This window comes from Stegodyphus dumicola, chromosome 6 (genome assembly GCF_044657685.1).
Source record: "Stegodyphus dumicola isolate Sdum_Otavi_A_Nest chromosome 6, ASM4465768v1".
Classification (NCBI taxonomy): domain Eukaryota; kingdom Metazoa; phylum Arthropoda; class Arachnida; order Araneae; family Eresidae; genus Stegodyphus; species Stegodyphus dumicola.
This window is the reverse complement of record NC_140773.1, coordinates 198,546,532-198,560,500: the sequence shown is the minus strand read 5'-3', so window position 1 is coordinate 198,560,500 and position 13,969 is coordinate 198,546,532. Positions and strand designations below refer to the sequence as shown.

The 13,969-nt window shown below is 31.2% G+C and overlaps 1 protein-coding gene across 2 annotated transcripts in view; it reads right to left on the bottom strand.

The window, feature by feature from the left end:
• Positions 1 to 13,969, bottom strand: part of LOC118199660 (uncharacterized) — a 102,405-nt gene that overhangs the window by 65,292 nt on the left and 23,144 nt on the right. For both annotated transcript variants that reach the window (XM_085819327.1, XM_085819328.1), the window contains exons 2-3: positions 9,055 to 9,256; positions 5,328 to 5,369 (exon numbers count right to left, since the gene is read on the bottom strand). In XM_085819327.1, the coding sequence (XP_085675453.1) occupies positions 5,328 to 5,369; positions 9,055 to 9,256 (244 nt within the window). The remainder of the gene's footprint in view (positions 1 to 5,327; positions 5,370 to 9,054; positions 9,257 to 13,969) is intronic.

Genomic DNA, 13,969 nt, shown 5'->3' with positions numbered 1-13,969 from the left:
CAGTACAAAGTCAGAGATCCGGACATCTAATATCTGGAATGATCTAAAATCCGGACCTCAAAGCCACCACCAACCAATTGCGCATTAGATATTTTTCCCTCATCATAAAAAAAATGCCGGAAATCCTGATTCTTAATCTCAGTTTGGCGCTAAATAAAATATCTCATTATTGAAGAAATAATTATTTTAGCATAAATTTGTGTGATTGTAACAATTGTAATTTGTGTGATTTAGCATAAATTTGTGAAATAGTAACTTGACTCCATAGCTGCGTATCTGCTTGGCATAATCTCAAACCAAAACATTTGTTAATTTTACACCAACTAATATTTTATATCCTTGATGACGAAATCGCGAATCATTATTTATTGTATTTTGCTTTCATCACCGCATGTTTATCAACGGATGACAACTTGAGTGATGAATCATGCAGCGACGCCAAATAACAGAGTATTATCTAATTACAGATTTAAGTTTAATGCGCTAAAATGTTGACAAGGGGAGATTTAGCAGAAATTTCTTTCCTTATGCTAAAAATAGATTTTGTTAATGATACTCATAGGACAAACGATTATATTTAGTGCTATTTGAATTAAGAATAACTGATTTGTTATTCACATAAAGCCAGAACCAGCGCCAGAGCTCGCGTGGCCACACCAGGTGGCAGAATTTAGCGAAGTTAAACAGAAGTTTTTCATTGTGATGACAATGCCCAATCATCAATCATTTAACAGAGGGCGAAATCTGTAGTATGGTTCTAAATCCAGAAAATACAGCTACCGATAGTGAAGAAAGTAACAGAGAGGTTACTGAACGAGAAAAAATTTTGATCGACAAGTTATTCGGAATTCTCGACACAGCAATTACAGGACTTGAACAATGGAACTTAATAACTGAACAAGAAATTATATGTCTATAGTATTAGCCTAAAGTATTAGCAGAGAAAACAAATCAAACAACTCACATTGAAAGAAATGTTTAATAAAGTAAACATATAAATATTAAGCTCTTTTCTTTTGTAAATTTTGATACCCTTTAAATCATAAATGCTTCATTATTTCATAAATCACGATTTCATATTTTCAATTTTATAATTTCTACATGCCATCTTAGTAGATTTAAAATGATCTAATATCCGGAAAAATCTCAAATCTGGGATCGCCGAAGTCCCGACGAGTCCAGACCTCGGACTTTGTACTGTATAAATATATATATATATATATATAATACGGAATGTATATTTTCAGTTAAACTTCTACCCAATAACTTTAATAATTCCTGAAAGTTAATTTTGCGTCTAGTTAATTCAGGAAAATTAGTTTCAATTAGTTGTTTTCAGCTTTAAAAATATTAAAAAATTTTTAATTAGTTATTTTCAACTAATAATTGTAGCGCCATTAGCAAAAATTATGCATTACTATCAACAACATAGGTTTAAACCAAATACTTAATTGTCTATTGAAGCTTCAAAACGTATTCCCGAACTTCACTTTTTCTCGGCTAGCGTTACCGAATTTGCCCTTGGAGACCTAAAATCGAAATGGAGCCAACAGATTTATCGCGAAATTGATAACTGACCCTCTGCAGAAATAAACTCATAATCCTGATATCCCATACATATAGTATGTGCAAAAGAGAATAAACTCCGTAGAAGGTGATGATAAATTAATTTATGGCTTAATTGAAACAAACACAGAAATTAAGCTAAGCAAAACCGTGTAAAAACAAATTGAAATGATAAAACGAAACTTAATTTTCATGCGAATTTTCAGCGCTGACTCTACCATTCTAGAAATTTCAATTTGTTTCAGACAAAAACCACATTTAAGGATTGCCATCCATCAATATCCAGTCTTTGTAGTCAGCTTGATGAAGCCACAGTTTATTGAAAATGCACTTTCCAGGCATCTCGTTCCTATTGGCGTCGGAAGGGTTGTGGCCTTCCAGGTTGGAATTGCTCTAATTTTGGCAAATATTTTCAGAATCCCCCCCCCCTTTTTTTTCTCGAGCTCCTTCATCATCACTTTCGCCTCTTAAAGAACTTCCGGCTTCATGCTTTCGTCACAGTCTGCCTAAATTTATGGATAACACCTGTTTCGAAAGATTGCGTGAATAGCCAATCAGACACTGATACTTTCGTTCAAGTAGCTAATTGTTTTTTTTAATCGTTTCCAACGCAAATCCTCCAACAGATTGGTTAAGAGCCGTGTAATTTTAATTCCATATTCATGAGAAATCGTAATTCACACTTAGAATGGCAATCATTAGAAATGATAAGAAATGTCAAATGAGCAAAATTAAGGACCGTTTATTCATTTTGGCCAAAATTAAGGGCTATTAAGGACCAAAAATCATTTTTGAAAAAATTAAGGACTTTAAAGGACTTTTAAGGATCGTATGAACCCTGTTCATACGAAGAAGTAAAAATGCAAGAAACATTGAAATGATGTTAGAATACAGGATCAGTTAAACTAAATTTTATTTAATGAAGTCAGAATTCCACTTTGCATTTGTAATGCTCTCTAAAACTGGATTGTAACATTTTGTTTGTGGTACAGGACTGAAAACCTATGCAATTCCTATTATCATTTTAATAAATTTTTATTTTACTTAAATCATCATGAAGAATAAAATTTCAATTGTAAAAGGAAAAATTAAAACACGTAATTATTGTCATTGATCGGAAATTAGTTGACTTTTCAAGGGGAACAAACCAACTCCCGTTCAATGAACAATAATTGATAAAAATACGTAAATACGAAAGTGTTTCGTCTTTACTCGAGTTATAAGTAAAAGCCAAACCGGCAATTCTAGTCAGGCCAAATATTTCCACGAATAGAAGGAATTATGAACCAATGCTGATACTCAAAGAACTTATTCTTATGAAGCATTTTAGTCAATTCAATTTGGAGTAAAAATCAATTACTGTAGAGAAATTCTATTTAACTCGAGTAACCGTCCCTGACACTTTCATGTTTATGCATTTGAGTACTATATTATTTGTAGAAATTTATATAATTGAAAAAGAAAATGTAAAGCTAACTGGTGATTAGACGTAAGACCTATCTGGTCTCAAAAACTTTTGCGCATAATGCTGCAAAAAGATTTGAAAGAATAGTAGTAGGTAGGAACATTGCTGCGAACTTGCTAAAAAGTTACCAGGAGTTGTAGCTCCACGAAATATTGTAACACAGTTCTACACAAATAATAAGAAATTTGTCCGGAAAAACTGGAGAAACTGTAAATACGCGATAAAACTGCCAAATTCAATGCTGGAAGACTTGCTAATGCACTAAAAAATTAATTAATCTGACTGTTGTGAAATGTGAAAGGTTAACTCACATGAAAAATAGATCGACGGAAAAAAAATATATATATATAAGGAAGGTATAAAAACATAGATTATAAAATGTCAATATATAAAATGCTTATACATAAAAAATTAAAATTAAAAATTGCCAATATATAAAATGCCTATACTAAAATTAAAATTAAAATGAAGACACAAAATGCATCAATACAATTTACAATAAACAATAATTAAATAGCGGAAAAATGGTAAATTAACCCACTCGTACTCTCAGTTGGCTTTTCAAGGGAAAAAAACTGTTTTACGAAATAGGTTAAATACTATTACGCGTTTCGTGAAACAGACCATTGAAGCTCTTATTTAATGCGAAAAAATTTTTTATAAAAGAACATTAGTATTTCCTAAAAAATTTTTTGGAATAAATCCTTTTTTGTAGCTCCACTCCTCTGTTCCTTTTTCCCGACGTGTCCGCTGAAAAACACATTAAGGTGTCAAAAGCTATTATAATTCCCAGCAATGTAAAATAAAAATCAAAATCAAAGTAGAAAAATAATAAAATAAAATAAATAGCGGTCTGCTATTAGTCAAAAAATCACAACGTACGGGCTGGTCCTTTAAACCTTAAAGAATATGTAACTTTTATTAGAGTATGTAACTTTTATTAGAAGAATGGTGCTGTAAACAAATAAAAATGTAATCAATTTTGTAAGTAAAAAAAAACGTCGCAGGGTCTTAGTAGGACCAAAAACCAAGACAATAGAAATGAAAAAACTGACCCGAGAGGTTCCGTCCTCAGCTTTCGAAATATTTTTGGAAAAGGGCGCATAATCCCTTACATATATATATATTTTAGTGTTACCACTGCTCGCTTTGAAAATGCTTACTTTTTTTAATCAAAAATTCATTGAGGTGTTACAAAATATGAAATTGATAATAAAACAAATTTCAAATTCAAATTAGAGCTTCTGCACGCCCATATTCTATGGAAGATAACATTATTCAAATTTTGATGGCTCTAGGTAATGTTGTTTTATCACAATGCGAGAAACATTTATACATCTATGCAAATTCTTCATTATTTAATTTCTTTAAATATAATACAGGGCTGTAATATTTGGTGGAACAGTTTGAAAAGTGAATCGACATTTAAAGTTTTCAAATCAAAATGCCGAAACGAAATTAATAGTCCTTCAAGGCAAATTGCCCCTTTGGACTAATAAAGCAACCTTAATATTCTTTCACTAGCAGAATAAGTGGTAATAAAGAATAGGACTATACTGATAAAAAAGATGAAATTATTATTTCATAATTTTTTTAATATGCAGATGTTCCATTTTTTAGTATAAACTAGACTGGATTTCCCAGGAAAAATCATACCCAACTGACTGCTTAGCTAAAGATGCCTACCCTCTTTTTTTTTTTTTTTTTTTTCCATTGCTTATACTGAACTTTCTACAAGTAAATGCTTGTTATTAGAGGGATTCACTAGGAAATGGGAAGTGATGTGCAGGTACATATAATACTGCTTTTTTTTTTTTTTTTTTTTCTTCCAAAGAATGACCTGATTTCCAACCTTCAATAACCAAACATCAGAAAAATGCTTCCTATAGCCCTTTGTACATACTTTCACGGAACAGCCATCATGGTAAATTGTATTTTCATGCCACATTCTCTATATGAGCAAATGAGCCTTTCTGCACTAATCCTAAGGTAAGACACACCATAACTATAATGCAACCATGTATACTATGTTATTTTAGTTTTTCATGTCTTATTGAGGTTACTTTTTAACTCTCTGTTGTATTACCTCATTTCATACATGAAATCTTAAAAAGAAGTCATCTTGTTTGCCAGATAAAACATTTTTACGTAATCTAAACAGCTTTCATAGCATTTTTAAACAGTCTTTATAGTTTTAAACCAGTTTCCTATCATATTTTAAGCATTTATAATACGTCTATTTTTTCCCCTATTTAATGAAAGTTCATATTTCAAACAAGAGCTGAAAGTAAATTACCTGTTTTTTTCTAGCTTATTATGAACTTCTCTGGTGCCAGTACTAAAAATGAAAGCACATATTTATTACATATACTTATTTAAGAAATTTTATGTAGAATTATAATCATTAGCAACTATATTAATAATTAAGAAACTTCAAAAATAAAAAAGAATGATAATAAGTATTTAAAAAGCAAACAAAAAAAAAAGAAATGAGTATCAATACAGATGAATCAAAAAAGTAAAATACTAAATCAGAATAGAACAGCAGACTTAAAATTCATTCATGGTGCCAAACCTCACTCTGAAGAATCAAAAGATGACAATGAGATCCCAAAATAGCATTAATACAAATTAAAAAGAAACAAAATAGAAAATAATAAAAAAAATGTATTTCAAAATAAAAAATATAATACTTATCTTATATACATACTTTAAGATAAAATATATAGAAATAATATCAATTAAAAATGATAAAAATCTAACAGGAAAGGACAGACTAAAAAAACAATGTGAAACAAAAAAAAAAAAAAAAAAAATGAAAATGAAAAAGAAAATTGAAAGAAAGTAAAACAATTACTGAATATTAAATAAAATGTAATAAATAATGAATGATAATTCCTTTGTCAAGAAGAAACGAAAAACATTATCAATAGAGTCCACTTCTGAATATAATAAAAAATTATAAATAATGGATGATAATTCCTTTGTCAAGAAGCAACAAAAAGCATTATCAACAGAGTCCATTTCTGAATTATATCTGGATAATGTACAAAAATTCATTAATTAATACAAATAAATAAAAATAATATTAAAAAATCTGAAGCTTTCAGATTTTACATTAAGCCCAAAGGGGCTTTTTTGTGCTTGTTACCTTTATTTATTACATATTGTGTTTTGCAATTAAACCATAAAATTAAATTAAACAGCAATATCGCAAAATAATTTTTAAAATGAGCATATCTTTAGGATTTCTGATGCATAGTCTCGTACACTGAAGACAAAAATGTTCCCCCCATCCCATACAGTGTTGCCATTGCTCACTTTGAAATCATTGAGTTTCTTAAGAAAAAATTCGTGTTAAGTTTTACAAAATATGAAATAGATAATAAAACGAATTCCAAATTTGGGCTTCCAGATACCCATATTCGGGTGGAAACGTACATTATTCATAATTTGATGGCTCTAGGTACCGTTGTTTTATCATAATACAAGAAACATACATACATTTATGCAGATTATTCATTACTTAATTTCTTTAAATATAATACAGGGCTGTAATATTTGGTGGCAACAGTTTGAACAGTGAACCGAACATGAAGTTTTCAACGCAAAATGCCAAAACGAAATTAACAGCCCTTCTGATCCCTTTGGGCTAATAAAAATAGTAGATAGACTATAAATCAAAATTTTGAAACAAGGGAAGAACATTTTTTAATTTTGAAAATTAACTATTCGGAATTCCAAAGAAGCATAATGTGCAAATTACTAAGAATAAGACAGCAGGAAAAAACAAAACTACAGAAAAGGAAAAATTTCTTAAACTTTGTAAAGTGCATATCGAAAACATACAAAAACGAAAAGTAAAAGGTAATTTAAATTCCTAATAGTTAAATTTTAATTTAGAGTTATAAAAGAAAATAGCTTAAGCAAATCCAATAAAACATATAAAGATGACATAACAGAAGGTTCCAATAAGCCCATCAGCAATCAATAAACAAATGAAAAAGTCTGTAGTATGGTTTTAAATCAAGAAAATTTTGTTACCCATAGTGAAGTAACAAAGAAGTTTTTGAGAATGAAAGGATTTTAAATGATAGTTTAGTGCGAATTCTCAACAAGACAATTATACAGCTTGAACAATGAAACTTTGTAAATCAACAAAAGAAAATGTGCTTAGCTATAAAATTAAATAGAAAGTATTAGCACACATATGGAAAAAAAAAAAAAAAAAAAGCTCAAACAACATACATTGATATAAATATTTAATAAAATAAACAAATAAATATAAAGCTTTTTGAGGGGGTAAATTTTGATTCTCTTAAGATCATTATTGCACTAACTGTTGCATTATTTCATAAATAACTATTTCACATTTTTAATTTTACGATTTCAATATGTCATCTTATTAGGTTTTAAATTGATGATCTAAAATGCAGAAATTCCTAAAATCTAGAATGGTTTAATAAATGATGTACCAATATGCTCAACTGCTTTTGGCCCATCAGTAAACAAAAAAAATTATTACTATACTTTTCCCTGTGCTCAAGACAACCCTGCCTATATGCCAAAACATTAGTTTATCTTTCGCAAAAATCACGGTAAATGTCCAGAAGCCGAATTTTTCAAAGGTGAGCTTTGTTACATGCATTCTCAATAGCATGATCAGATATTCTTCAATTAACAAGTGAACCCAAAGGCTGGTTATACTTTAAACACATCATGAAACAAAACTAGATTATGAAGATGACCAGGTTGTAATAAAATTTTGAAATAATAAAAACATTAGCTCAGGCCTTAACTGAAGTGATGGCTTTGCAACAGTCAATATATCAACTTTTAACTGGAGATGTTTTAAATGCTCTAGAGCATATATCTAGAGCCTGATGGTGAACAAGGTTCTGTTTCAATAAAACGGAAGGCTGTGTAGAATCATAAACAACAGAGCAGCATGCAAGTTTGCAGCAAGCAACTGTTCTTTAAATCTGAAGAAAATAGCAACAATCCTCTACCCAGATGTTCTCCAAGACTTTTAAAACATTCAGTTTTGAAACACTTCTTCGAGTATAGGATGTAGAGAAGGAAGGTAAATTTTCAGTCAAACATCAATCCTAAGAACTTTACTTCAAATGCCACTGAAATTAGCAACACTCAGAATGACAGAAAGAAATGTCAGATAAGTAAAATTAAAGACCCTTTGCTGATTTTGGTCAAAATTAAGACTTTTACGGCACCAAATATCATTTTCAAAAAGCCTAAGAATTGGAAAAGATTGCATAAATCCTGAATTAAAATCTTATGAAGAAATGACTAACAGTTTGAAAGTAAGCATAACAAATGACAGTATTTTTTTTTTTTTTTTTTTTACAAGTTTATTTAAATACTTGAAGAAACACAACATTTACACTTTACAGTACACGCACAAGAAATACAAACTAGTGCATGCAATAAAACTGAAAAAAAACTTAAACTGATATGAATGAAATTAGGTACTAGCTTTTGAAATTAGACTAACTTTGGATCTTTTCTGTTGTAAAGTAACATGCACCAAAAATTTTTCTATTGAAAGATTTTTGCAACTAATGACCATCATTAAAAGATCTTTTATAATAGCATTCTTCTTTTAAAAGTAATTACCTTTACTGGATATCTTTTAAAGTGTGTCATTTTGTTCCCTTTTTTGGTTACTGAAATAACTAACCACAGAGATATACTTTTTATGCTTAAAAAAATGTTTGCTACAGTCCAAGAGAATTTGTGATGAAAGTGCACATATTAAGGTTGGCATATATATCTTTCTCAAAACAATTGTTTAGTGAATGTTCTATAACAGAAATGATCCCTGAAATCTTCTAAAATACTTGCATTCAAAAACCTAACTTCCATACTCACACACTGCTACTTTTTATACCATCTATTGATTTTAGAGCCCTACTTTTTTAGAAGTAAGATTTAAAGGAACAGCAGTTCTTAACCCACACATATATAATTGAAGGTAATTATTAAATTATCTTAATACTTCTTACCCAGAATGGTCATGGCTTGAAGAAGAATCTCTTGTCACAGAATTAACTGAACGTCTTTTCTCTTTAATCTCTTCCGAAGAATGAGAAGAATTGGATAAGGGTTGCTGCCTCTTTTGAGGAAGTTGCTCTGTGTGATAATACAAGCCATCTTTGCTTGCAGAGCAGAGTTTGGAGAAAGTGGTATAATCGTAAGGTTCTTCGCCTAAAGCAAAAATGCACTTATTTTAAAACCATACTTAAATTTATTTTTCACATAAATTTATTATTACATTTTTAATAATATTAAAACTTAACTAAGATACATTAATCTTGGTAGAGCAGACAGACCTTATAAACAATATCTTTTACCACATAAAACTTTACTGTAATCTATTTTCAGAATTATGTGCAATTATATTTATTCAAATAAAGTTCTTTAACATTTCTGATATCAATAAAATTAATTGCATTACAAGAAATACTTTTCTGCCCTTGCACAGTAAGTACAGTAAAAAGTCCAATATCCAGAATAATCTAATATTTGGATCTCTGGCCAAAAATAAATAAATAATAATAAAATTTAATCCCTTATGAAATCTGAAAATGGAGAACATAATACTCAACAAAAAGAAGCAGGCATGTATGCTATAAATGCAATTTTTCTTCCCAGTAACAAATTCCTGCATATCACTTTCAAACACCTGCTGGCTACATACAAGTGCACAATGAAGCAAGGCCAGCATTTGTGCATCTAAATTGCACATCAGATATCTACAGGTCTAGCTAACTGCTAAGGTTCTGTCTCAGAAGGAATTTAAAGGGAGAACACCTCAGGGTGTGGTCCGAGAGTCTCCGATTCCTCTTTCAAAACCACTAACCTTCACCCTCCCAAATGACAGGCTCTAGCAGTTAATAGGCATCGGCTACTACCTAAAGTCGTAAGCTTTGGTTTCTTTATTATGAAGGCACCTAATACCATAAGCTTTGGTCTCTTTATTATTAAGACACCTAATACACGGGCCACCATTGCCTCCTATTCCGGAATAGACAAATTACTGCCTTCTTCGGGATTCGAACTTGGGCCTCTGAGTATGGCAATAAGTCAATAACCAATCTCCCATTTGGGTGGCCCCTTACCACTAATGTCTTCAGAGGATTTGGGCTCGCCATGTATTTTAAGCATCCCCTTGCCACGCAGACACTATAGGCTTACAAACATCCATGTCTTCCCTAAGATTTGAAACTGAGCTTTCAATATGGCAGTCAGCAATATTGATTGGCTTCTGGCAGTTGACAAGTTTTAGGTGGGGTAGGGTAGGTGCTACACATTTTGCTGCTCCCCAGTGCCTCGCCTAAATTAACAAATTTTACCATCCCTAATTTTTACTGCTCTGCTCATCTAAACTTTTTTATTTTTGCAACGTGGAGCAGTTCCATTGGCTATGCTGCTGGGTCAGCATTTTGTTTTCTAACCTAACAATAAGCAAAGCCCCAAAGCTATCATGTTTACATGTCATCTTACTAAATTTAAATTGAGTTGCCCAGCCAGTACAGTGGTTAATGACATTGATTGCCATACCAATATGCCCAATAGAAATACAATAATAACACTAGGCATACTTGGAACCCGGTTCGAATCCCAAAGAAGGCATGTATATTTGTAAGGATACAGTGCCTGAGCGGCAAAGCCACACTCAAAAATACATGGCAATCCAAAAGTCCTCAAAAGGTTGCTGGCAGGGAAAGAGGGGCAGAGGAAGCGTCTCACACCACCCTGAGGTGCTCTTCCTTAAAATGGGATGGAACTGTACAGGTAATGTGGCAGTACTATATCTGTCCGAACAATGGTGAACTTATGACATGCTGCCCAATTTTACCTATGCCTAGCTTTAAACTGATGAAATAAAATCCAGAAAATTCTCAAAAGGATTTCAGGCATTGACCTGTATTAATTGCTATCTGATTGAAAAATAAGCAATAAGATTGCTTTGTTGAGCAGCCACTTGTTCAACATCAAGCTCTGCACTGACTATAGTTTTCAAAGATTTTGTACCTGATTACACATCCCATCAAATACATATCAGTCTTTTGCATGGATTACCAAAATGTTACTTTTCAGTGGAGACTTGAGTCTTCTCTTTTTTATATTGATATAAATACATCATTTTACATCACTAGTGATAATACAGTTAAATTTTTAAAAAAAAACTTTGTGCTCTTAAGTAGCTGAGGGTGAAGTAAGAAAATGTACAACCATAGTGGAATGCTGGAGTTTTCACTCTTTCATTCAGAGTATACAGCAACCATGCACTAAATTTTTTGTAAGTTAACCATTAAAAAAAATTATGGGCAATGGTTTTATAAGATTTTCCCATCCAATGGAAAAACCTGATTCCATCAATGCAAAGAAAATTTCAGTACAGGGTTTACGATTGCTGCAGGATTACCTTACAGTGGGAAATTAAAAATTAGAAGAGCTGAAAAAATATTAAAAATAAACTTAATGTATTATCAAGAGAAAGTTTTATGTTCAATATTTATAAAAGAAATTACATTTCTTTATCCCAATGACTTTCAAAGAGTGAAACTACATCAAAACAAAACAACAATTTATACTTCAAAATGTACCACTGCATTCCTTAAAAATGTGAAGATTGATGCAGGTATTGCATATATACCTTTTCAATGTACTCCTAAAAATCTGACATTTCACCTATGAGCCATTGTGCTGCTGGCCTCTTTAATAATGCATTTGTATTATTAAAGAAAGTAAGAAAGCATAATGTGTTAAATTATAAGCTAATATGTCCATGTGACAAAAAAATCTTATAACCGGATAAGCCGGTCATGTATCTCAGAGGGTTAAACAGCCACAAGATTATCAATAAATTGTGCCGCACATATCAAACTATTACCAAATGATTAGAAGCTTTAACCACTGTCACCTAGTCTCCCCCAACACAAGAAGAGTTCCAAGTATGCCAAATGTTATTATTGTATTTCTATCTACTCTATAGCTTCCAAAATATGTTAACTATTTCTGATTTACCAAGCAATGAGGACAATGCTAAAAACTGTCAGCCATTTGGTGATGGTTTGAAACATATGTTGGTAATGTATCAATAATCTTGGTATCATTTAAATAAAAGGGACTGCAATAACAAGAAAATACACAATATTATTAAAATTCATTTTTATTGAGTTTAATTTAACACTAAGCTGGATCGTTCTTTTCAGAATAAATTTCAAGGACTGTGAAGGCCAATTACAATGGGAGCTGGTATAAAGCAAAGAAAAAAAAACAAAAATCAAAAATTAGTTTTCTCCAACTATATGGCATAAAACAGAAACAATTTAAGAATAATTAAAGCTGAAATGCATTCAGAGTGAAGCCAGAAAAGAAGCATGTGGATTTAATTATAAGCAATGAATCAAAAGGAATAAAAAAATGGCAATCTTCTCTACACAGCAAAAACTAGAACCACTTGGAAGGAAATGTGCTTTTAAACACAATAAATGAAAAAAGAACTGAAAAAAAAAGTTGTTGAAGAACAAACAGCCACATCCTCTAATCATTTGTAAACCTCTAATCCTTAGTGCATATCCACCTCTTAAACTTATGCATTCCACAAAAATATTGTACTTCCTGATTGATGAAAACTTACAACCACTAATAATCCATAATAGTATTATGATTAACTCTCTGTCCTACGATTTGGCTCCAAAAAGACGAAATTTTCCCCAAATGACAATACCACTGTTATTTTACATCCGGATTGGACTGGATTGTTATTCAACGGTGCATAACCTCATAAGGTCATAAAACGCAAAACAAATGTCCCTTCTTGTTAAAATTAAATTTTAAAACACATCAAATAATATTCTAATGATAATTTGGTAATGTCTTGATGAAGTCGCAACATGAATGGAAGTATAAAAACAGATAAAACAGCAATATATGTACTAAAATACAAGACAGAGAAAACTTAATGATTTTATGTTGGACAAATGGATAAAATTCACAAGATTAATGCAAAAATAAAATCAGATAAAATTTCAGTACACAAAATAAAACAGTAAAGTTATTGAACTACATTAAAACTAGTTTAGATTAAATTATGCATTCCAGTCTCTTTTAGATACCAAAATAAATTTAAATTGACCTCTCTATTGAGTAAACATTGAATAACTAATAAAGTACTTCAATCAATGTCTGTCAAAACCTGGGATACTCAATTAAAAAAATGATCTACAAACAGAACTGCTTTATACATGGAACTTACAGGTTCAACTTTAGTGTTTAGAAGGTAGTTGTGGGTAACTGAAGAATGACAGATTCTTATATGAGTTAACAAGACTTTCTCCTTCCAATTTCTAAGTAGCCTCCTAATACTCTACTCTAGTTTTTTTCACTTCTCAACTTTCAGATTTGTGCTATTTGATCAGGAAAATTTCAGATTTGTGCTATGTGATCAGGACTTCTTTTTTGATGACCTTGATAATACCTCTAAAAAAAACAAGTCAAATGGGTAAATCGACAGCAAACTTTGCAATTCTGGCTGCTAGCTCATTTGCTCATGTGTCTGAGAATGCAGCAGTAAAAGACCTGATACCCCTGCTTCTTATGTTTAGTCTTTGGATATCAACTACTGTAGGATTCTGGATAAATGGTCAGCGCACTAAACGAATCAATATAGTACAGTCAAAAGTCGCTAATTCGGACACCCATAATCCGGACCTCAAAGCTACAAACTTTCTGCGCATGCGTCGCGTTGATGCATGCGGGTAAGACCTTTACGGCAGCGAATATGCACCTTTACGGTAAATGCAATTTTATAAAAATAAGCTTGAACTTTCGATTATGTCAAACAGAATTTCCGATATATATTTACTAATATGTAAAGGATCTACAAAGTGAAAGTATGTTTCGAAGTCC